Below are 21,580 nucleotides of genomic sequence, written 5' to 3'. Positions count from 1 at the left end.
TATGGAGTCCGCCCAACTCACGATACATTTGGAAGACGTCATTTATTTATTTTTATTTTTATTTTTATTTTTTTTTAATTTAGCTTTAAAGTTACTTGAGTTGTAGTGATGGAAAATGGAGAAATAATTTTATCGAATTAATCATTGGGATGTGAAACATTAGCATGTTGTTGATACAACTGATTCTTGAATGACTGGAATACATTTAAAAATCACTGACAAAGAAAACTAGGATACCTTCGTTATTTTGACTAATTTTCATATTTATACATCAAAATAGACCACGTAAAAGCTTTTTCTTTTTAACATTTTAAACTAACATCAAAAAGAATTTGACATTTTTAACCCCCAAAAATACAAAACATTGAATACTGCACGCGTGATTTCATTGAGAATACGACTGACTCTCTTCCTTTGTGTTTCTGTTGTATTAATGACTTTTACTCCAACTTTTCATTTGATTGCTCTGTCATTTTAAATCAATAAGAACATCTGAAGATTTGTAACACAAAATTTTCATGGCAGTGGATACATGGGAAAAATAATAAAACAAAAAGACATATTCTTTATTTAAAGAAAAAATGCGCCTGAATAGGTTTGCAACGTTCTATCATTAGCATTAATATACGACCAGAAATGGTGAATTGGACCGAAATGGATCGGCGCTTCATCATCAGATATGTTTCCACTGTTTTCTTTCAGAAAATTTGATTCTCTCTGTTGCAATAATGTTATAACCGAATAAACATAAAACTTGTCTCCATAAGGGACTTGTTTATTGATGATATTGATATGCTTGACACCTCATTCAACAGGTGTCTGAGGCTCAGCTAATACTCGGCTATTTTAACCAAACCTCATGTTCTGTATTCTGATCATCTCATTTTCTGCAAATTATGCTCGGGCTAATTTACACACACGCACACACACACACACCCTATTATAACACTTTGGATTCCTTGTAACTGATTAGTTTAAATTGATATATTTATTGTTTAAGCCTGTAGGTTTCTCATATACTTTTCATATTTCTTATATATTTGGAGGGGGCGGCATTTGTAAGGGTTTTTTTCTAAGGGTTGACTGAACTGCGCTGACTGATGCCCGTATTGCTAGCCAGTATGGAAATACTAGTTGATTGTACCTACTCGTTGAAACTATTTAGGACAAAACATTGAAAAACTGAAAGTCCTCTGGACCCTGACCCAAAATAAACAACAAACAACTCTTTAAACAAATATTTCAAAATTTGACATTGATGCGGATAGGTAGTACAAAGGAAAATGGTTTGTTGATTGATTTAACTTCACTTGTTCCAACAGCTGCTGAGAATAAAAAGACTGGGTTATGTAGTTTAAAGATTTGTATCATCACACAAATTTCACTTGAAAAATTGAAATTGAAATCTCCCCACTGCGGGATTACTTTTCAATTCTAAATTAAACTAAGGGAGTGGGGTTGTCAATTTGACCTCATACATTGAAAATATTTGGAGTATCTAGGGACTTTTAGAGGCAATTATATCAAAAAATTGAACAGAATTCTTTTCAATAAGGCAACCTGCACACACCAGGTTACAGTTCAAACTGCATCAATTTTCAGGACATCAAATACAAAAAGTCAGGATTATATTTCCGACTCCTGTGTAACTAATAAAGTGACCACACTCAGCGACTGAGCCTTACAAAAAAAAATATATTTCAAGCGTGTCAATAAAAAAATGAAAACACAACAAGCACCATGTTTCACTATATTTATATTATATCATTATCATTAAATTCAATGTAGTACCTGAAACTAACCACACGGAGGGGGTGGCAACTGCTGCTGCCCGCCCTCAACACACGGTCCCAGCAAAGAGAGAAAAGAGAAAGAGAAAGGCACAAAGAGTTCTGAAACTGAGAGGACACTGAACATAATGGTCTAGGGATTTCAGGGGGTGGGGGGGCATATTGACAAACACATGACTAAAGAAACGAGGAGATGACTGGGTCATCTATGTGGTGCAAGAACAAAACAGGTGAGCACTAAGTACTTAGTGATGCATGAAGACGAGAGTGCAGGCTGATGACCAGACAACACAGAAAGGCACGAGTAGAAAAAGTAGGTATTCTCATTAACATTTCTGCTAATTTTATATTTTCTTACTCTTGATGAATGGAAGATGAAGAGGTGGAAGAGTGAGGGGTCGCCTGGAGAATGAGGCAATTTTTTTTTTTTAAATCCTTCTTTATATCCCCAAAATAAAAAAAAAAAAGGCACAAAGACATTTTCAACTGAATAACAAGATGTAGTCAGAGTTCATGGAGTAAGCAATAAAATAAAAAGGTGTTTTAAAAACAAATAAAATTAATACTATCATTCTGAGCATTATTATTATTATTATTATTATCATCATTATTAATATTTCCATCAATATTAATGGTATCAATAGTTTCTCTGAAAGAAGTCTCTCCATACTCAGCTTGACGGCAGAGAGAGAGAGAGAGAGAGAGAGAGAGAGAGAAAGAAAGAGAGAGAGAGAGAGAGAGAGAGAGAGAGAAAGAAAGAAAGAAAGAGAGAGAGAAAGAAAGAAAGAAAGAGAGAGACGGAGTCGTGAGTGATGCTGCTGAGTGAGACTGAGGTAAATGTTTCCTGCCAGCTCTTGTACCATATCTGTGCACCAATACATCACACCCTCTGGCGTTACATCTTCGTACAACACTGCAGTTAAAATTCTCTCAATTCAGTCAAAAATAGTGTCAATCATGAGGCTTGGTTGCAAAAATTATTCAAATGTGCTGTTATTAAGGACATTGCCACCCTCTCGCTTTTACTATGTATTGTCATTTTGACTTAAAGCATGTGTGTTTTGTTTATTTTGTGAAAGAAATGTGTAAAAAACTGAAAAACAACAACAACAAAAAAAGAAAGAAAAGAGCCACCAACACCATGTAGTGCTGTAGTAGCAAACGCAATGCTGTGTAACACAGATGTTTTGCTTGGAAACAAAATTTTCATAAACTTTTTTTTAACCATTTTTGGGTTCTTTGTAAAAAAAAATGACATGGCTTTAGTCATTATCATTGCTGTTCTTCATTCTCCTGTACAACGCCGTTTGGATTTTATTTACTTTGCTTATAAAACTAACAAATTTCAGCTGTTTCCTGCTACTTATTCATTTTTATTAGTGTATTCACTCTTATACTTTGGGAGATGCTGTCGCCAGTTAAGTCACTCCTACAAGAAAAGGACAGTTGATTTACAGCGTGCTTTTTTTTGGTACACATTAGCAAATGTAAGCTAGCTTAAGAGGAAAACTACATGCTGACTTCCCGATTGTGCAAAAAATGTTATTCCTGTCTATGAATGATTTGACACGGTTGAAATGCCTGTGGAGACACAACTCGTCCGGGTGCCCTTCCTGACCGAACGAATGCTTCATTTCTACAGTAAGCTGCGTTCGCAGCAGAGTAAAAGTGTTTGTTTCAGTCACATTTCTCTCTCAGATAATACAGATAATTATTAGCATCATTTCTGCTGCAGTGGCGTTGCTGCCGAACAGGCACTTAATGAACTCTCCACTACTCACACGTAAAAATCAACACGTACCCTTCCACTGTCAATCAGTGTATACGTCGTCTGACCCGACCGATCCGCTGATTTAGTGTGGTGCCAAAAGGACCCGTGCATTTGACTACTGCTCATTAACAGGAAAACAGGACGTCAAAGCTGAGCTCTGGTACCCGACATCTTTAAACAGCCTTGTGGTTTGAGATGACAGGTTAAGGAAATGTACATTGTAAAACTTGATGTTAGTTTACATACATTTTTTTGCTGACGAATATTACAGAGTAACTGTTGAAAATTGGCAACTTGGATTAATTTATTTCAAATCTAATAATAATAATTTAGCCTTTATTAATCCCCGTGGGGAAGTTCATTCTCTGCGATTAACCCATCATGGATGAACCATGAGCAGTAGGCTGCCGTCGACCAGCGCCAGGGGAGCGGTTAGGATTTCAATAACACTTCGAACACACTTGGAGGAGCCGGGAATCGCTCTACCTCCTGCGTCACGCCGCCCCCTAAATCTGTCTACTGTATCCATTTCAGATTGGGTGAATGACTGTGAGATTGGTCCGGGGTGAACCAGGCACCGGCATCCCCGCGACCCTGAGTGCAGGATATGCAGTAGATAACAAACGAATGGATGAATCGTCATATATTTTGAGTTCTGATTATTTGAGCCCAGCTTCAACAAATGGTTATTCGTTTTAATGACGCTGAGGTTCCAAAGCGAACCATTTTCTCCTGTGACCTTGTTTGCGTACCAGGGAGGCTGTGATGTGTTGGTTGTTAAAAGTTTGGCCAGCGAGTGCTGTGTCGGCAGGACCGCTGTGAGGTATCACTGGCATCACAGGGCTCGGCTCGGCCCACTGCGAGGCGTACCGGCAAAACAGAAGCCGTAATATTTTACAAATGAGGGTACAGTCAGTAGCATAATTAACATTAACTAAACTTCGATTCGCTGTTAATGAATGCATTTGGCAATGATTCGCTCGCTATCGTTGTGTTATCTGAGGTATTCGTTTCAAACATTACAGTAACTAGCATATCCTTAAAAATGCTTTTTGTACAAGTTTACAAAAAACGTTATAAAATCATCTGTGGTTCCAATAATGAGCAGCCAATTCTTCGTAAGTAATGCTTGTTTTGCACAAGACTTTATGTATTCCAACTGGAAATCAAAGGCAAAAGAATTTCGGTAAACACTGAGCAAATATCGCCAAACACATGGCTTAACAGTTACAGTCTATTTAATTAATGTTAATTAATTCCCCATTATTGTAAAGTTTTACAGACAAAGCTTATCTGACTAAGAAATAAAGGTAATAGTAATAGCTAGTTAGTGTTGTAAAGCCGGTATCACTGTTCAACCACCTGTTTCGTCTCTCTCTCTTTCTCACTCTCTTGCGATCCCTCTCTCTTTCTCATATAGTGTTAGTACGTTTACGTCTCCACTTCCACCTTGCTAACAAAATAAAAATACTGGTTATGAATGGCTATGATGTACGCCGCCTCATCCAATTTCATATTTACTCGCACGCATCCACCTAAACACAGTCCAACAATCCCACATACAAACATACATAAACACTCACACAAACTAACAGTCCTGCTGCGGATCCCTCCATCAGAAGAAGGAGTACTGGTTATCAATGGCTCGGGGCACCCTTGCTCCGTCTCGCTCCTCTCCCTCCACAGCTTCCAGTTGACGGAGGGGAGTGTCCCGGTCCTCCCAGTCCTCCACTCCTCCTCCGCTTCCACCTCCACTGCCGCCACTTCCACTTGCGCCTCCCCCTCCGGCTCCAGCTCCGGCTCCGGCTCCAGCTCCAGCTCCGGCTCCGGCTCCGGCTCCAGCTCCAGCTCCAGCTCCGGCTCCAGCTCCGGCTCCAGCTCCGGCTCCGGCTCCAGCTCCAGCTCCGGTCGCAGCCGACGCTCCGACCAGCTCCACCTCGCTTCCTGCTCTCTCTTGGGGGGGAGTCGGGGGTGGCGGCCGGCTCGGTGGCAAGGGAGGGGGCTGAGGCGGGCTACGGGGTCTGCTGGTCAAGTCTGAGCGGAGAGGGGGGGGGGGGGCACAGCAGATGAGAGGAGAGGAAGACAGAAAAGGGGAAACGAGAGAGAAGCGTAAATAAAAGAAGGTGAAAAGGGAGGCACAACGAAGTTGGAGGAGAGAAGATGGAAAAAAAAAAAAAAAAAGAGAAAGAAAATGACAGTGAGCGGCCTGTTAGGTGGGAGATGTCTGCAGTCGGTGAGTCCATGGGAGTCATGGAGGCAGTCATTTTCTCACACACACACACATACACACGCGCGCACACACACACACACACACTCTTGACCATACACTTTCAGCGTGCATATCCGAACACCTCAGTAGAAATACCAGAAATGTCGAAGATTCAATCTCCTCGGAAATCAATTTAAAGACTTGGACAGATACCACGGCAGGTCCAATATGACTGGAAAAAAAAGATCTAGGCACTCAAGACAGTTTATGTGAGTCACCTTTAAGTGGCACCGCACATTCTAATCTAAGTAAGTAATTCTAGGTAAAAGTTTATGGGAGCTGACTCAATTTGCAAGGGTACAAAGAAAGAAACATTAAGCGATTGGTTGATTTGGAAATTAAGTGTCTATCAGACTAAAACATGTATAGCATCAGTAAATCTATGAAATAACTGAAGTCACTTTTTGAGGGTTTTACATGAATCAGTTACTCAAACTGCATCCTAGCTGTGAATGGGTCTATGAATGGGTTGCCAGCCAATCGCAGAGCGGTGATATCAAAAAAGGGCAATTTTTGGTTGAATCTGTATTAAGGAGGTTCGAATTTGGAAAAAAAAAAAAAAAAAAAAGGCCAGCTGCCCCCATTTCAGGCTTAAGTTTGGCCAAAACAACTTCCCATGGCAAGACAAAAATCTATAACGCTTCTTGTTCCTTTAGCGGACACAGAGTTCAGTGGACTTGACTGAATGACAAATAATCTGTACACAGACATCATTAACATCATTACATCCAGTCACACGAACACACACACACACAAACACGCACTAGACTTGCTCTCAGCCGAGTCCGGTCTCACTTACACACAGTCAGAGATGGGGGTTGATGGAGGGTCAGGATGGCGCGTGGTGATGACGTCACAGACTGTAGGCCGGCTGCCTGCCCTTTCCCGGCCTGCAAGGGATGAGTCAACGATACAACAGAGAGGTCAGAACAGTGATGGGACAGTAACACACTGGACAGGTGGGAAATGTTCTATATATATATATTGTCAGGGTGTAGACATGTACAACATACATACCACAAAGGTGTGTATGTGTTTTACATATATGTCACGCACACATTTGCTCACAAAAAACCTGGCCTATACACACAGGGGTGAATGCATACATGCAATGCTTATAGAAGTATACAATCAAGGACATTTAATTAAGGAGTACATATTCTGTGAACAGGGAAAGGTGTTATTCTCTACTATAGTGTACTTATACATTCATGAAACTTGATTTGGGAGGCACCATTGTTTAAGGTACCGTTTTTAAAAACAAATCAGTTCTGTTGTCAGAGGTGAAGCTCCAATGGAGATCAGGGATATAAATACGGGGGTTACGTTTCAAGGGGTCTGTGGTAAAGCAACGAGTTTCTACCGTACAGTATTTGCATACGTATCGACCATTTGTACTGTGCTATTTTACCTTTTTTTCGCTTTAATGTTTATATCTGTATGAATATAGGGCAATTTTAAACACGTACAATACATACTCGCTCACAACTCCGCTGCCAGTGCATACCACGCGTATTTTAATATTATCGCAAAGTCGCCGTTAACCGAGTCCGTCGTTAAGTGAGGACCACCTGTAGTTGGATGTTTTAGATAATGCCGTTTTTATACTTTGGGAGTCCATGAACATTCCAAGAATTATCTATACTATATATATAATTCATATAATTTTTGATGCCATAGTTGTTTAGTTGAATTGGGGGGCGGGGGGGTTCTCTGATACATACATTATGTCAAAAAATGTAGACGTTCAAATGATCATTGAATCATCTGATTGGATGAACATGGGTGGGCAGGAGAGGATGAAGGACATGAAGAGGCTCCAGGGAGATGCTGGAAGTAGTTATAATGCAGCTTGTGTGTGATGAAGTGGGGGGGGGAAAAGGCCCGTCTGTTGCACAGACACACTTGACGGATTTAATAATAGTTTTAACAAAGACACGTGACACATTTTCAATTTAAGTCCAATTACATTATTACTCTCGTCAAGCTGTAGGAAACTGAAAGAGCGATGTTAAATGTCATCGACTATCTCAGATGCCTTGAGGAAAAACTATTTCAAGATTTCAAAGTAATGATTCGACTGACTTTGGGAAATTAGACGAGGATGGAAACAATGCTTTTGTTCTTGCTTCAGGTGTTCCTTTGGGCCAGCTTTTCCTTACTCATCTCCAGGTTTTAAAGAACAGACGGTGCTGTACCGTTTACCTATTTTAACACCCTCAGAGGCAAACTGTTACACCTTGACTTGGGGGTTCATAAACAGCTGTCTGAGAACCAACCCCTCACAAAAAAAAAAAACATTTCAACCGAGTGAAGCCATTATATTAGGTGTTAATGATTTTTTTTTCTCATGGCATGTTTGCAGTCCCTCCTACCTGGCTGGCGAATAGCGGTGGCTCCAACAAAGCTGATGAGTGTGACGTCCGAGGCGCCGCCAGACTCCAGAGGAATCGGATGCACCCGGAAGTGCTCCAGCATATCAAAAATGGACTGGAACCAGAGATGCTGGACTCGACACTGGCCATCTTCATTGAGGGACAGACGGAGGTGCTGGAGGGATGCAGGGAAAGTCAGACTGCGACTTCTGTCAATCTTGCTTTCACTGTCACCTACAAGTTCAGCGATGGTTGACAACGGCTTTCTGCTGAAGATGCAGGGAATATGACTGGAAATCTTGCAAGTGTCTTTATTTTACGCCGCCCTGCCTCCATTGGCTTTGTCAGAGTTGTGACGTGTAACATGACTGTCAGCTGTTAAGAGACTTCAACCTTGCAACTAAAGTCTTGTAGTTGTTGTGCTTTTCTACTTCAACTGTAGCTATCAACTTCAAAAATCAATGTTCCTACAATAAAAACCATGAAATCTGCATGCATGGAGCTGGCTGATAGACAGAACTCCTATTATCTCATTATGAGTCTCAACTAAGATGAATATTGATATAATTAAGTTCTACATATCTATGAATGAGTTGTCTAGTCATTATTATCTCCGAGGCTTTTTGCTCTTATTTAATTACTTTATTCTTAATTTGCTGATTCCAATAACGGGCAGTAAGCCTTAAAGATAAAATGAAATGGCTTGGGAGGCTTGAACAACCTTTTAAAATGCTAAAATCAATATAAACATCTGCAAGAGTGAAGACAGTAAATATACAAAAAAAAAAAATATATATATATATATATATATATATATATATATATATATATACATACATATATATATATATATATACACATACATACATACATCATGTATACCTATATATATATATATATATATATACATACAAAAAAATTATATACATATATACACACACATGTATATATATATTGCAAAATAAAATAAAAAACTAAATGGCTATATTTATTCAGTGATTTGTACTATAAAGTTTTTTTTCCACGTAGCTTCACTACACATACATACGTCATGTATACCTATATATATATACATACAAAAAATATTATATACACATATACACACACACACACACATATATATAATGCAAAATGAAAAAAAAAATTAAAATGGTTATATTTATTCAGTGATTTGTACTATCAAGTTTTTTTCCACGTAGTTTCACTATTTTTAGTTGTTTTCTTTCAAAATCGCTAAAAAAAAATCATATTTACCGTCCGAATATGAGGAGGAGACGTGCTGTGAGGTTCATGGCTGGTGAGGCACTGACGTCACTGATATATATTTATATATATATATGCATATATATGTGTGTGTGTGTGTGGCTAGTTTTTGGTTGTTTTTTTTTTTTTCAAACTATGACCATCTAATGTCCAACTCACCTTGGCCTTGCCCTGGAAGTTAAAAGTGAGGACGTACTCTCCACGCCGTGTCTCACTCTGACGAACCAGGAAGACACCATGGCTCGCCGGGCCGCCGGCCAACACCAGCTGGGCAGCTTTAAGACGTGACAAAGTGCCGTGGAACCACTGACACTCACTGAGTGGGTGTTCCACTGCCTCGGCTGACATCACCTCGGAGAACAGGAAGGAGGCTGCACGGGCCGAGAGTGCATGTGAGATGTTAGTGCGCATTGCAATGTGGCGACGTGACGAAGGCACATTTAAAGAAGGCATGACGGCAGTATGACGATTGCTACCTAAAACCTGAAAAGAAAATACCAACACATCAGAAAGAAATACTTTGAAAAGTCTCAAGAGACAAATAGTTTTGTAAAAGCAAGGGAGCCTGTTGCTATTGTTTTCAGCCAGCGGTGAAAGACTGTTCTCTCTTTTCCACCCCAGGTGCTAAAAGGGGCGTCTAGGTGAGATCACACATACACAGATTAATGTCAAACAACAGACGGTCATACGATGGCGTTTTAATTCAGCGAGCTGGATTTACAGATGTAAAATATTCCCTGAACGCCTGACTGTGTAATGTCGAAAATTGGGTTCACCTGTAGTGTCTGGCGTCTCAGCAAACTGTGTTCCCAGACTGGCGCCGCCCGCCCCGAGGATCCTTCCGTCTGGTTCGTCCAGCGGGGCTCGAGGTGGCAACTCAGGCGGCAGAGGATCCATGAGGGGAGAGGAACCTCCGATCCCTCCATAACACACTGACAGTCACAGATTAAAAGAATTATAATCCACGGGTGTCAAACTCATTTTCACCGAGGGCCACATCAGTATAACGGTTGCCCTCAAAAGGGCCACATCTACCAGTAACAGTATAAATGTAACTACAGTATACCCTTGTTTTTCACGGGGGTTATGTTCCAAAAAGAACCCGTAAAAAAGAATTTTTTTACAATTGCTATACAATTAAATACTCTATTATACATTGAAAAGAAAGAACAAACCATTTTACAGGCTCAATCATTTGTTTCACAAATAAAAGTACTGTACTTGAGAAACGTTTTTTTCAACAAATAACTTCTGTACTGTCAAATAATAATTTTAATCATCAACGTGAACAGAAGGCTTCAAATTGCGGAGATTAGCACCGCCCACCGCAACCCGAGTCATTGGATTAAACGGGAGAATATTAAAAATGATTATGATAAAAATCGCGGACAGTTGCAACCCTTTTTGCATCCTTATTAAAACTAATCGCTGCTGTCGTCCTTATGTTTTTTTCTTCCTTCTTTATGGAACGAACGGAAGATTCATTCATTCCGTAATGCCGACCTACAGCCGCATACCTTTTAGCTTCCCTTAGCATGTCCAGAAGTTTAACTTTATCTGCGATAGATAGCATCTTCCGCTGCCTTTTGGGCCCTTTTGTCGCTCCAGAGCGTTTTGTCAACATTATGGGTTTTAGAGAAACTTGAAATTGCAAGAGAATTTGCACGTACGTCATGTAAATTTGGCAAGCTGTTTTACGTACGTGTACATATTAAACTGCATCGTTATTGACGCACAGGTAGAGACGAGGCGGAGTGACTTTTTAGCCAATCAGAATGCAGAACACAATGCACAATGCAAATCCGTGAAGTAGCGAAACCGTGAAAAGTAAACCGCGTTACAGCGAGGGATCACTGTACATGTAATGTCAAATAACGGTAAGTACTCCTTAATGTTAACTTACTCTGAATTTACTACTCATTCAAATCCAAAATGTGACATATGCATTCCCATCTTTCTTGAAACAGCCTACAATCTGCATCAGCTTTTCTCTAACAAGACATTTAGGGATCATTTGTATTTCTCAATTCCACTTATTGAAAATCACATTAATGTGGATACACTGCGATCTAATGGCGGGATGCCGTCATTTCAAGGGGAACACGATTGGTATGAATTGTGGGTAATGTAGTTTATGGTCAATGCACGTGTTTGACTCATTTATTTTAAGACAATCAGACCGTTTAAGGCATTCTTGACGTGACAGGCCATATTTGGCCCGCAAGCCTTGGGTTTGACACATGTGGTATAATCAGTACATGTATTGCATGACTGTTCTAGAATGGTTACACCGCATGGTAATTACAAAATTAAAAAAAAAAAAAAAAAAAACACACACAAGCCATTTTTTATTTTAATTACATTATAAAAAATATAGCCACCAACAAACTTAATCCTGCTTCTATTCACACAGGTAGTACTTACAGAAAGTTTTAGCTGAGGTCCAAGACTGCGGTTGCATGAATTCTTCTTGCTAGTTTGTTTCAACAAGTTTCAAATTATACAATAATAAGATGGGCACAATGAGCAGGTATTAGGGTGAGCAAATGCACTGACCAGTTAATCTAACCGAAGAGACGTGAACCTGAGGTTCTATCCATCAAAGTTTTGTTTTCCCCGTACTCGCCACATTTAGGTCACATTTTTTAAATTGAAATCAATACCTTTTAACTGTTAAGTGACTTAGTAACGTGACGTTTCCATGACAGGTTTTGCTTAGGATATAACTATTTAACATTCTGTTGCTGCTAGTTTGGGGCTCAGGAGTGGTGAACTGACCTTGTGAAAGACGGTCGACAATCTCGGGCGTCCCGCTGATGTCTAACGGGCCACCGCTCACCCCCTCTGGGTCCTCCTGCTCACTGCAGGAGATGGGAGCAGATTAGCGGAACTGGCTCCTTCTAAGAATCTCCTCTTGGTTCCTTCTTACCTGAGGCAGATGCCGTTGCGAATGTCACTCAGCCAAGCTCTCATCTGGACAGCGTCTCGTGTTTCAATCACATACTGCACTGACGCTTCCAGCTGAGAAGAAACGGAAAAGAAACCACAGCAAAATCATCCAAGTTAGTATTTCCATTGAATTGCGCGAAATAATCGCTCTGCGCCAGACCTGAAAAACTGTGAAAGTAACTTGCCGAATTGAGTGATGCTTGGCTGTTTCTGTGTGTCAGAAAAATAGGAATATAATAATAAAAATGTTGGGACTTTCTTAAACTATTATGTGTTGGTTTTTAGGACTGAGGCGTTGGGATTTTCCTGCTTTCATCGGAACAATGTCATCGTATAACTAATCGACTGTCAATTTTGGACAACGCTGCAAATATGATCACCACGAATAAGCTTGACTCATTGGCTGATTAGGTGGGAATATTGTCTGCGATATTACGCACCCCTCTAAAAGGGGTTGGAATAGTGAAGCAAATTCCTATAATTTTGCTGTGGATTGAAATCATTTGGGTTTGACGAACAAACTACAAATCGACATTTCAGCTTTTATTTCCAGGTTTTTACATCTGGATTGGAGACAGAGCTGTTTATAACACACTACTAAATTTAAGTTGACCAAATGTATTGGACCAGACAGAAAATAATGAATAGTATTTAATATCTAGTTGCAAGTCCTTTGCTTCCAATGACCATATTAGGACTGTGACCCACTGACATCACCAGACTTTGGCATTCTTTTGAGATGCTTTTCCCGGATTTCACCAGTCGCTTTCAGCTAGTGTTTGTTTTGAGGGGTTTGTCCCTTCGGTCTCCTCTTTAGCATGTGAAATGTATCCTCCACGGGATGTAAGTCTAGGGATTGACTTGGCTAGTCTAAAACTTTTAACTCCCTTCTTGTTTTGTCACTATGTTTTTGGTCATTATCTTGCTCCATGATGAAGGATCTCCCAATCAGCATGTATGCATCTTTGTGAACCGGCAGACAAAAGGTTTCTATCAGCTTCTGATTTCATTTTCCTGCTACCATCATGTTTAACAACATCAGGGAAGATGGAGTAGACCGACCATCCCAGAAGAAGCCATGCAAGCAGAGGCCATTTCATTTCCTCCACTGTGCTTCATAGGTGGGCCTGTATGACGAAATCTGCCCAGGATCCCAAACATTCTCCAAACTTTTAGCCTTTCCACCCCTTTTGGGAAAGGTTAGTCTTTGTCTCATCAGTCAATTAAACCTCATCCCAGAATCTTTGAGGTTCGTCTCTTTTTGGCTCAATCCAGTTGGGCTTCCCTATTCTTCTCGCTAAAGAGAGGTTCGCATCTCCTGGTGTATCCTCTGAGCTTTTGTTCAAAAAGTCTTGTGTTTGTGCAACGCCTCTGATAGATATTTTCCTTCTTTCAGCTTCGCAATTGCTTGTTTCCCCACCTATTGACAGATCTCTGGATTTAATGTTGGTTACACCTCTATCTGTAAATGCAGTCTGCACAGGCAAAACCCAATAAATATGATGTTTTATGACACCTCACATGTTCCCATAATTTTGCTCACATGAAAAACGCGTTCTCATCTAAGTTGCATTTCCTATGCAGATGTACATACCTGGAGACAAAAGCCAAGATGCTGAGCTCTTTTCTCATACTCATCTTTTATGTCCAACCAAAATATTTTCTTTTCTACGGCAAAAAATAAAAGAACTGGACTCCCTGTTTTTATACTTTTTGAGGGCAGTGTATATCATGGGCCTTTTTGTTTTTTTTTCTTGCTTGCTTGGTCATGGGGAACCTAAATACCAACGTCAGCATAATCAAGTGAAATGTTGATTGTGACAATAAGCGTCGTTTTGTCGCAATTGATTGTACTATACTTTTCATAACCTGATTAACCTATTTCAAGAAAATTCTCAGCTACAGAGTTATTGAAAGAAAAGTTTCAGAATATCTGGGTATTGTTAAAAAAAAACAACATAAGCGACACATAAGTGACTAGCGTTGAGTATATAAATAACCTGGAAAACTAAAAAAAAAAAAATCAAAGGCACTTTCTGAATTATAAGACAGTCTGATAGCTAGATGTTTTCTTTAAAAACTGCTTAATATTTCATCTAGAAAAACAGAAATAAATTATAGATTTAAAAGATCTGCAAAAACAGACATGACATGAAAATCGTGTAAAAACTGAGAATGTACCAAATCTTTGGGACACTGTTTAAAAATCAATAACAAAACCTATGAATACAACTACAAAAAAACAGGTGAGAACCAATTCAGAATTCAATAATAGAAAATCAGCAGAGGTCCTTATAGTTTGATTATTTTCAGCTGATTCAACAATGAATTTTAAGGGTCTTAAACTGGAATTTAAAGAATTAAGATATAACAATGAGGTTGAAAAGGATTAATACCACAATTACCATTCTCTTAGTCATACCATTTATAAATTGTCAAAAAAGCAAACCGAGGCCATTGCACATGATTTATTCAGTCGAGTAGAAATAAAATGTAGATTGCTTGAGCATGGATTTAAATTAACCGCATCGTGTCACTAATAAGCTACCTGCAGCAGAAAGGTATTTTCCTTGTCTGGGACCTCCAGTGCCGTGGTGCTCCTCACATCCACGATGGAGCAGCATGGGATAGTTAAACGGGGTTTTGAGGACTGGAATGCAAATCAAATAGATTAATAAATCAGTGAGCAAATGTCAGACCAGCAACCAGCAGGCAAACAAAAAAGGGAAAAACTAACTGGAGACAGAAGTAATACATCTCCTGATACACCCTTACAACCAAAATGAGAGCAATAAAAGCAAACGCCTCAGTTTTAAAATTGATATTCTAAAAAATGTTCCAGACATATGAAATATTAATGAGGGTATTTATAACAATGTAAGAATTTCATTTAGCCAACGGTTTAACCGAAGTAACGCACATCCGGGAGTTCGGGGCTGCACTGATAACGGAGCATCATAAGGAGTTACAGGTTCGGTCTTGTGCTCACACACACACTTTGGGATGGGTTGGGGATCTAAACAGCAACCCTCTGAGAAACTAAACAACCAAATTCTTATATTGGATGGAAAAAAACAAAACAAAGAAAAACAACTTTCTGTAAAGATGGAATTTTTGTGAGAGTATTTGCAGAACATTGGAATTTCATAAGTTAAAAACAAAATTCAAAAATGTCATCATGCCATACGCTTCAATTTCCCAAATGGTGAGCATTATAAACATCCAGACCTTTAAACACCTCATCTCAGCATTATATAAACTCCGAAACAGTGTCTGTGTCCTGCGTGGAATGCGGATATAATCTGAACATTTCTCATTTCATCTAAGTATGTGGATATTCATCGGTGAAAGACGGACGGTGACAAAAAAATCTGCCTGATAGTTTAGGATCTGACGTTGATTCCGCGAAGAAGAACAAGTAAAATGACTCCGGAATATTCCTGAAGCGGTCAAGCGACCGTGCAACGACCTGTTTTCGGGGTTTAACACTTACTTTAGGTGGGACGAAGAACTCCAAGTAGTACTCTTCACCATGCTCGCCGCCCTCTCTCTCCCGCTCTCTGAGGACCAGGCGACATTTATGCCAGCGTCCTCCCCTCCAGGGCACGTTCCCGGCGCTTGCTAGGGGCTGCGCTGGCCCCACATGGGAGGCGGCGGCGGCGGAGGCGGAGGCGGCGTTGTTGTTGTCTGTCCCGTGATGCAGCAGACCGAACGAGAAGCCAGAGAAGCTATGGCCTCCGCCCAGCTCGTCGCTGGACGAGCTCACGCTCACCCCACCTTCTCGCACCAGCCGGCCCACCTTCCTCGGAGGTCCCAGGACAGCTGCGGTCGAACTGCTGGGGGGCAGCGTGGATGAGGCGGGGTGAGAGCCGGCTGCGGTCGGGGTGAGGACGGGAGGGGGAGATCGAGACAGTCGGAGTTTCTCCAGACGGTGGCTCCACTTCTCCTTCTCGCCCCCTTCCCCGTTGCTCCGCCGCCGATCCCGGGCCGCCTCCGAAAAAGACAAGGAGGTGGCGCTGCTCGAGGACGAGGGGGGCAGGGAAGAAGAGGACGAGTGAGGGAGGGACAGAGGCATGGACAAGGAGACCGGCATGGAGGAAGTGGGAGTGGGCGGTTGTGTGCCAGAGTTCCTCTTGGTGGCGTCCTGCACGCCCATGGTATAGCTGTAGCTGGAGGGCAGCTGGCTTTGAGCCGAGTCGCTGGAGGAGCTCCGCCAGTGTAAGATACCCCGCACGCTGCCCCGCACGCTGCGGCCCACATTGCGCAGGGAGAAGCGCTTCTTCAGTTTGTTTTTGGAGGAGTTGGGCATGCTACTTCCTTTGGAGCTGGGTGGCGGCGTGAGCGAGGAAGATGCTATCTGAGGAGTGTCTGTGCCGTCCGCCTCCGCCAACTCGCCGTCCCGCTCCTCTGACTCAATGTCTTCTCCCACAGATGCCACCCCTAGCCAGCTGTCTTCCTCTTCCTCCACCGGAGCTTCACCGTTCCCGGGGGCAATCACAGCCCCCCGCTCTTCGCGCCGGCCGTTGTTCCCGCCCACGGAAGAGCAGCACGATGACGACGAGGATGGGGGCAGGACTTGGCTGTGAGCGTAAGAATCTTGAAACCTGTCACCTGCGCGGTGTTCCAACACGAGACGCGTCGGCGCGGGTTTGGCGCCGAGCCGAGTTGCGTTGGAAGGGGGACACGGGAGGAGGCCACCTCCGGATGCCGACAGGGGCGAGACCGCTTCTTCCTCCAAGGACGTGGCATCTGACTGTGGAGCCCAGCTTACCAGGTCCTCCCTTCCAGAGGTACAGCTTGACGGTAGTGCCCCTTCCAGCTCACTCTGGAAGTGACGGACAAAGCGGTCGGTGAAGCGACGGCAGAAAGCTGCTGCTGAATCCGGTGAGTAGTGGGGGTTTTCCAGCAAGAAAGCCCGAAAGTGGCGTGCAAAATCGCCTGCTGCTACGCGGGCGTGGAGCTCACAGAACTCGGTCCAACTTAGGCAAGGGGAAGGGGACGGGGTGGGCGTTTCCGACAGGGAAGACGGGTGGGCCTGCGGCGGGGGGCTGACAAGAGGCGGGAGAGGCGGTGGCCGTTGGGAGAGGGGCAGCAGAGATGGGGATGGAGGGGATGGAGAAGGGGAGGGCGATGGAGGTAAGGGGGAGGACTCTGCCGCCCGTGGGCTTGGTGGCGTCAAAAGGGAGCCGTTCATTTTATGAAAGGCTGACTTAAGTGATGATCAAATCACTTCAAAACATACAACAGAGACCCGAAGTGACTCAGGGAAACTGAGTTGGGGTAAAAACATCAGCCTGATCATTGACAGACGAGAGCAAATTTGTGAGACGGCTTGCATCCCATCTAAGACTTAATGAGGAAATGCTCAAAATGGCGGCCTTTCAAATGTTGCAAATTAGAAGCTTTGGGCGCCATTCTTTCGTGAAAAAATCTCATTTGGAGAGGAAATTTGGCATTTTGGGGGGGGGGGGGGGGGGACAAGGGGACGTTTGAGGAGGAGGTGAGATGATTCAAGACATCTGCTGCATCTTCATTATTTGACATACATCCACAAAAGCGAGGAGCCCTCCTGACAAAACACAAAGAACATGATGTCATGAACAGAGGAATGACATACAGCAACACTATTAGTATAAAACAGCAATTTTGCCAGTAATTCTTAATTGGCCTCTTTTCAGTTAGCAAAGTCAACTTGGTGAAGTGTATCCCTTCATGGACAAACATTCGGACACACCATCAGTAATATAACCTATAAATATAGAACTTCACAAACTTACTTTTTTATTTCAAGCTTCTCAATCATGTTTTGCTAATTTCCCAGTGTTTGTCAATGTTTCCTTATTTCTTGCTTATTTGTGGGTAATGTAATCCTCACATTCAGGATGTTCAACTCCAAAGTTGATGTCTCAAGCAATTTTACTAGTAAGGAATGTTTCAAAAGAAAAATTAAATAGTGGTGTTAGAATATATCAGATATGCAAACCAAAAAAACAAGGTCAAATTTAGATTTTGATTGATTACCAAGAAACCCTCTTGCTCATAATAACATCATGTTTTTGCTGACTTACATGTACTTTTATACCATTTTAATCACAGTACAGCCTGTATCATTTTGGAAACACCTACAACATATATTTAAGATTTTTACATTCCTGACCCCTGCATGGAGACACTAGCTCACCCGGTCTAACAGATGGGTGGCCAAATGTGCTAACAACAAATGCAATATATCATCACTCTGTTTATGGGACGTTTTATGTCCATCCTGCACTAAATGTTGTCATGTAGGTTTTATATTTTCCAACTGAAGTTGGAGGCTGATCCTTTCCCTCGTTATTGTTTTCATTTCACGTCTGTCACGTGAAACCCTCGGCGTGTCATTACTACATTGTAAGCCTTTTGGAACTAACTCCTTGCTATTTCATATAGCAAAACGTGCAAACATCCAATGCAGGTTTATTACAGAAGCATGTAACATGTTTTTCGTTATAGCTTGTAGCTATTTAAGTTGAATACATGTTTTGCACTGCCAACTCCCAACTCGCGTGCAATGCGAGTCTTGCTCATTCAGCTTCTTTAAAGACGTGTAACATTCGCTAGCTAACAATAGCTATCAAACGTGAACTTGTTTACGTGTCTGGCACTAATTAACATCTTAATTTGCAAACGGGGTGTGTGGTCCGTGGCGAGTGTTCTCGTAACATGTTGCTGAAATTGCAACACGGTGAATTGTTTTGCAGCAATTATCACGAAGATTATTTGTAACACTAGCTAACCGTTAGCAAGCTAGCTGGCTGGCTAGCTAGCTATTAATAAACCAGTTAGCTGGCTATCAATATTGCTCCACCACAACGGGCTAGGTTTCACCTACCTGTAAATCACAGCCGATGGTTTCAGTCAATGTTTTTGCGTAAAACTGTTTGGTGACAAAGCACTCGTCCCGTAAACACCGCGGGTTAATCACGTTCGTAAAGGTTGTGATTGTTGCTAAATAGGAATATTACAATGCTCTGCCTGGACCCCTTCCGTTCGAACTGCGTTCATCTCGCGATAGTTTGTTTTCTTTTTTTTTTTTCTTTTTTTTTTTTTGGTCGCCGAGTGCAGCGCTCGTCTGTGAAAAAGCTGAAGTTCAGGTCCGATTTATCCGATAAAAACCTCTAGATCTCCGTGCAAAAGTCAGGTTAGACTAAAAAAAAGCGAAAATCCAAAGTAACAATCTTTCAAGCAAAGCTGTTTAAAATTGCGTGACCAATCTTCCACGGAGCATTTTGTTAATGTTTTTATTTTCTAATGTTGACTCGTGACTTAAACTGGCTATTGGGTTTTATTTACTCTGTAAAGTCAATTTGGGAGAAAAATATTTTTTGATAAGATGAAATAAGATACTTTTTTACAGATTGTAAAATTTGTGCATGCAATTGCAATGTGATTACTGGGTTTACATCCGTTGTTTACTTTGTATTTAGACCGATATATTGTTATAGACTCACATAATGTAATTGTGATGAGCTGCTTGTCAACAATTTGTTAAATTATTCAACCAAAGAACTGGCTAATTTTATCGATACAGCAAAACCACAATGAAAGGTAAAATTTTAAATATTTACATTACAGGCTTAAAAAAAGGCTTAAATTAAAGAGGACCTTTTATATTTTGTGCACATTTTTTATCATAGGTGATAAAATTCACAACATACTACATTCGCATGAGGAAAAAATTTTACAAATATTTTTGGAATTAGACTCCCAGTTATGGTTGCCTCTCAAACAGCTGGTGGTGTTATGGTTTTGATGGTTTCTACTTTTTGATGCTGGACAACCCCAATGTAAGTAGATGGAGTTTTGATTGATCTCCCAATTGCTGCAACCTTTAGCTGCAGCTATTTCCTGGGGATGGTTTCCAGTTGATATTAATCAATATGTCATCAATTGATTGAAGGATCTAAAACTTTACCCCTCATTAAAATCAAATAAATCACAAAACGCATCAGAAAATCATGACTGCTCATAAGTAGCTGTGTATCCGTAACATTAAAAGTAGACATTTATGATCATTTTTATTCATTGCACGTTTTACCTGAAATTAAAGTAAATGGTAAATGGTAAAAAGTAAATGCTTCTGTTTTCTGTAACTCATTTCATTTTTTTCCTGTTCAAAATGTCAACGTACAAAATTATGAGTAATAAAACAACAAATGATATAATATCTTCAAACTACAGAAATCCAACAATTCGAATACAAAGAGTGCCCCACATTTTTTTTTGTCTTTTTTGTGACATAGTACAATTTGAGTATGGGAAACGAAAAGTCAGTTGATTTTACAGCAATTGTGTTTTTTTTCATGTTTGACAGTTCGATGGCCTCTGACCATTTAGGGAGCAGGTGCTTGTCTGGTTTGTTTTCATGCCTACTTGGTGTTCTTCTGAAACTATTATCAAGCTAGTGTCAACAGTAAAGGACTTTTGCTTGAATTGATGTCATAATCAGAGTTGTTGAGACCTTTTTTAGTTTGACAGAGAATGGGTTTTATCCTTGACGCTCACCAATTTGTTTCTGAAAAGTGTTTGCAGGAAGCTGCTGTGCATTCAATGATCTCAGTTGCCACTAGATGTCATCATGTCTATTTAATTGCAGCAAGTTTGAGAACCTTTAATTCTCTATTACCCAGGGAAGATTTTTGGAGAAATTCTGTCATAAAACTTCTAAAGTTAGATACATTTTTATTCCTTATCTCTCGTGACTAATTTTCATTTTGAATTTAGTTGCCATACAAAAAGTTGTCAATAAATGACTGGTTGGAAACAATAAAACACGCAAGATAATAAAAAATTCATATATTTTGTGAAAAACAAAAACACAAATCTGAAATATTTTCTGAAAAACATCACATTCAGATTCAAATGGAAAGATGGAATGTCGTGAAAATAAAGTAGTGATTAACTAAAAAGAGTAACATAGCTACTAACAATCAGTCATTTCTCACGTATTTTCTAATAACGGCATCCTTATTTTTAAGTATTGACTTTCTCTTCATTTGTTGCTTCTAGAGCCAAGAAATATGTGGTGAAACTTAAACTCCACAAATTTTTGCATGTGCAGACTGCTCTTCCAATGGCACGACACCTCTTATGTACCCATGTAATTTTGAGAAATAATGATCCA

At 40.8% G+C, this 21,580-nt stretch overlaps 1 protein-coding gene across 2 annotated transcripts; it reads right to left on the bottom strand.

The window, feature by feature from the left end:
• Positions 1–1,679: 1,679 nt before the first annotated feature.
• On the bottom strand, positions 1,680–19,431 carry sh2b1 (SH2B adaptor protein 1). 2 transcript variants are annotated; one of them, XM_086154131.1, is made up of 10 exons: positions 19,289–19,431; positions 15,911–17,986; positions 14,966–15,067; positions 12,398–12,489; positions 12,247–12,329; positions 10,245–10,400; positions 9,628–9,839; positions 8,206–8,380; positions 6,630–6,720; positions 5,440–5,595 (listed from the first exon to the last, which is right to left on the bottom strand). In XM_086154131.1, the coding sequence occupies exons 2-10, from the start codon at positions 17,609–17,611 to the stop codon at positions 5,574–5,576; spliced, it is 2,634 nt and encodes an 877-aa protein (XP_086010257.1). In that variant the 5' UTR covers positions 17,612–17,986; positions 19,289–19,431; the 3' UTR covers positions 5,440–5,573. The 2 variants fall into 2 exon arrangements, with proteins under 2 accessions (XP_086010258.1, XP_086010257.1); XM_086154132.1 differs by lacking the exon at positions 6,630–6,720 and having other exon boundaries at positions 1,680–5,595.
• Positions 19,432–21,580: the final 2,149 nt, after the last annotated feature.

The sequence above is a fragment of the Fistularia commersonii genome, chromosome 10 (genome assembly GCF_037954325.1).
Source record: "Fistularia commersonii isolate RoL2024-O1a breed Wild chromosome 10, RoL_Fcom_v1.0, whole genome shotgun sequence".
Lineage (NCBI taxonomy): Eukaryota > Metazoa > Chordata > Actinopteri > Syngnathiformes > Fistulariidae > Fistularia > Fistularia commersonii.
Note: the sequence above shows the minus strand (reverse complement) of the source record. Positions and strands in the feature narration are given on the sequence as shown.